Source organism: Dipodomys spectabilis, unplaced genomic scaffold (assembly GCF_019054845.1).
Source record: "Dipodomys spectabilis isolate Male_0828 unplaced genomic scaffold, ASM1905484v1 ptg000065l, whole genome shotgun sequence".
Lineage (NCBI taxonomy): Eukaryota > Metazoa > Chordata > Mammalia > Rodentia > Heteromyidae > Dipodomys > Dipodomys spectabilis.
The window spans coordinates 1,764,465-1,768,394 of NW_024870742.1; the positions used below are offsets into that span (position 1 = coordinate 1,764,465).

Consider the following 3,930-nt stretch of genomic DNA (forward strand, 5'->3'; position numbering starts at 1 on the left):
GAGGGCTCTGCTGCTGCCTTTTTTCACCCACTTCCCACTAATTCTGTGCCCTTCCCCCATCTTCCCTGTATATTAGGTGAAGAATACAGACTCATTAGAAAATGAAAAGACAAATTAAGAAAAGTTCCTTTGTTTCCTTATCATTGCAATTCAATATATATATATATATATATATATATAGTATTATGTAGAAAAGGTGCTTGGGTATTATAACTTTGTGATTTTCGCCAAATGCTTCCTCTTCTGTTCTTACTGTAAATGATGTCTAGAATCCTGTACAGTATATCATATCCCATGGTGTTTTAAACCTTTCTTCCATATATCAGGGGAACAGGTACCATTTGTCAATTTGATGTTGGCTAAATTTCTTAACATGATTTATTCTAGTGTCATCCATTTCCCTGCAAATGACATTATTTTATCCTTTCTAATGGCTCTGTAAAATTTCATTGTATATAGATGGCATAATTATTGGTTCCATTCATTTATTGTGGGGCATCTGGGTTGTGTACATTTCTTGTCACTGTGAATTGAGCAGCAAGGAACATGGTTGTGCAAATGTCCTTGCCATTTTCTAATTTCTCCACTTTCCCCCCAATATTTGTTGTCTAATTCAAGATATTTGGATAAGATGGTATCTCAGAATTACTTTGATTTATATTTTCTTTATGGCCAGGGATGATGAACCTTTCCTGATATGTTTCTTTGCCATTCTTACCTCTTCTTATGAGAAGTCTCTCCTTAGCTCCTCTGCCCATTTGGTGATTCGTTTATTAGTTTTGGGAGGGGTAGTTTCTTGAGATCCATGTATACATTGAAAATTAGCCCTTTGTCTGATGTATTGCAGGTTAATATCTTTTCCCAATTTGTTGGCTGTCTTTTTAGTTTAGTGGCTATGTCTCTAGCCTGTGTAGGTTTTTTCCTTTGATGTAGTCCCATTTGTTGGGTCTCTTTCCTATCTGTTATGCCTCTGGGATTCTATTCAGGAAGTTCATGCCAGTACCTAAAAGTATTTTTTTAATTATTATTTTGATGGTAAAACTTTATTTACTTTTATAAATACATTGCAAGACAAAATTTTTCAAAAATACTTTCCCCCCCAAAAAATTTAAAAAATAAAGGAAAGCTCGTAATAGGTTGGCAGACTGTCTTGAGACCTCTTTTTGTTCTTAAGGAGAGCTCTCTGCTGTGTAGGGCAGGACAATCGCCACACACCCAACACTGCCATGGGTTTGGCCTTGGGGAGAGAAAAGCCCAGCCTGGACTGAGTGTCCTCTCCTGATCACAGCCATAGTTACACCTTCTAGTAATTAACACTATCTAGGATTATCTAGTATGAATCCTATTATAGTTGGGCTATGCTGTATACAATGTTAACCATTGAGAACATATCTCTCTCTCTCTGCATATATGTGTGAATTATAAAGTATGAGTTGGATTCCAAGTTCAACAAACACAAGGTATTCGCTACATGTTCCCAGTGCCCTATGAGGCTCTCTCAACAAGCTGTTCATCTTTCCTGTTTAGATAACATTAAACACCATTGTTTTGTTAGGTGAAGAATAAAGATGAGGGGTGAAAATAAACTTTTGCCTTTAAACAGTTTATTATCCTCAACCCCAAACTAGGAGTTAAATTAGAAAACATTTTGTTGTTGTTGTTGTTGTCTCCAGAGCGATTAATCCATTACTGGTGAGGCCTGTGAGGTGTGGGGTACACCCCCAGCCTCCCCCATGCCCTGCTGGACCACAAGCAAGGCCACCCTGGGCCTTCCACTGGGCTCCATCCTTGAAAAGCTGCCTAATGGAGGGAGGTCAGAAAGATCTGCATTTACAATGTGCTAGAACTTTTTTGGGTCAGTTTTATAGAACTTTCTTGGTCAGTTATATTCCACCTCAATCTCTCCAGTATTTTCCAAGCAGATCAAGTCACTTGCAGATAATGAAGAAGCTTTGCAGCCCAGGGGTCCATGGCTTGGAATCAAAGATAGTATCAGGAGGCCCAGGGGTCTCATGTATGGTAGAGATGTCCAGGTGATTTGAGTTTCTGACCTTCCTGTTCTCCATGAGGCCTGAGCAGTGTGGAGGGCAATGAGGAGGTGTCTTCCACAATAGCCACTGAAGTGAGGGAGGCAGAAGGTCAGCTGTTCCAATGGGCAGATGTGGAGAGGTTTCTAGAAGGGGATCAAGTCCGCTGCTTTGGGCAGGAGAATCAGTTATTTTTACAGAAAGCAACAGAGAAATTAATTTTCTTTTCTGACTACTGAAAAGTGGAAAGATGCTCAAGTTTACCATTTAAAGGAGCAATAGACATTTCTAAAATCTCTGTCTAAACTTTGGTTTTCTTTAAAAAACACACAAAAAACCAGGTCATCACAAAAAGTAATGTAAGTGGAGGCTGTAGGCAGGTACTGTTCTGTCCGTGGCAGTCTTTTGTGTAAAGTAAGGCGTATTGGAGCTCTAATTTAACTGATGCAGTGGGGTCTACTGGCTATGCATGCCGAGGCAGTGCAAGTCGTCCGTGCCCTTGCTGTCGAAGCCTGGGAGGGGCTGACCATACTTGTCCACGCACCAACAGATGCCACGCTTTCTGCCTTTGGAGGGGCGACACTGCTTCTTCTTATAAAATCCTTTCTTGTCGTAGTTGGGGATGTGCACACCCCTGGGACTCAGCACATTGGGGAACTTCAGGTGATTCAAGGTGTCTTGCATCTCTCTAAGGAAGGGACCATATTCTATCTCCAGTTTGGACTCCGAGGAGAAGGTCTGGGTGTCCGTGCTCTGGGACTCATAGTCGACTTTGTAGTGCTGGCTGTCCTTTGTGTGACCTTTCTTGATGGTGTCCAGCTTCGCGTGAATGGAATGGAACTTGGAGTCAGGCACCCTATGTGTGCTGGGAGGGGCATGGCTCTCCAAGCTCCCCATGCCTAGGTCCTCCTCTGACTCACTGAGGCAGAGGGCGCCAGCAGCAGGTAGGCGCTCAGCCGGCCAGGACGCTGGCATTGGCGCAGAACCCGCGGCCATCCAGCAGCGCCTGCAGTGGGCGTGGCTCGGTTGGTGGCAGCTGGCAGCTGAGCCCCTAGCTGCAGAGTTCTGTGTAGACACCTCAAGGCTGGCCCTCCCGCAGAGCACATGTCAGGCAGCTGCCACAGCCTGGCTCGCGCACCAGCTCGGCACACGCAGGCACTGCAGGCAGAGGCTCGCACTGGGCCAGCGCGATCCCATCACAATGCTCGCATTGCAAGATGGGACCCTCGTCACCGGTGGCCTGAGGAGCAGGGCCAGGGCGGTGAGTAGAGCTGCCCTGAGCACCGGGCGCCGCAGGAAGCATGGCGCCCATTGCAGGGGCCAACTGGAGTAAGCAGTTACTGGGTCGAGGCACGCAGTGTGAGATTGCAGGATCTGGAGCGCAACTACCGGTGCTCGGCGTGCAGCTGCCCAGCTTCCACCTCAGTACCTATAAGTTCTAATGTCACCCTTTTTCTGTCTTAGAGTAGTTTGGCTGATTTTAATGTAGTTAATCCATTTTGAGTTGATGTTAGTGCAAGCAGAGATCCACTTCCAGTTTTCTGGCTATTGATGTCCAGTTTTCCCAACACCAATAGTTGAAGAGGCTATGATGTCTGTGTATGTGTGGGGTGTGTGTGTGTGTGTGTGTGTGTGTCTGTCTGTCTGTCTGTCTGTGTGTCTGTGTCTGTGTCTGCGTGTGTCGGTCATGAACCCTCGGCCTCGGAGCTACCCCTCAGCATTTCATCTCCAGGCTAGTACTTGAACCACAGTTCCACTTCCCATTTTCTTGTGGTTTATTGGAGCTAAGAGTCTCATCGACTTCCCTGGCCCTGCTGGCTTTCAACAACCATTCTCAGATCTCAGCCTTCTGATTAGCTAGATTAAAGGCATGAGCCACAGTCACCCGGCAAGGCTATGTTTT

General features: G+C 45.3%; 1 protein-coding gene across 1 annotated transcript; it reads right to left on the reverse strand.

The window, feature by feature from the left end:
* Nucleotides 1-2,483: 2,483 nt before the first annotated feature.
* On the reverse strand, nucleotides 2,484-3,002 carry LOC122108733 (insulin-like growth factor-binding protein 3). Its single transcript, XM_042680721.1, has one exon. The coding sequence runs from the start codon at nucleotides 3,000-3,002 to the stop codon at nucleotides 2,484-2,486; it is 519 nt and encodes a 172-aa protein (XP_042536655.1).
* Nucleotides 3,003-3,930: the final 928 nt, after the last annotated feature.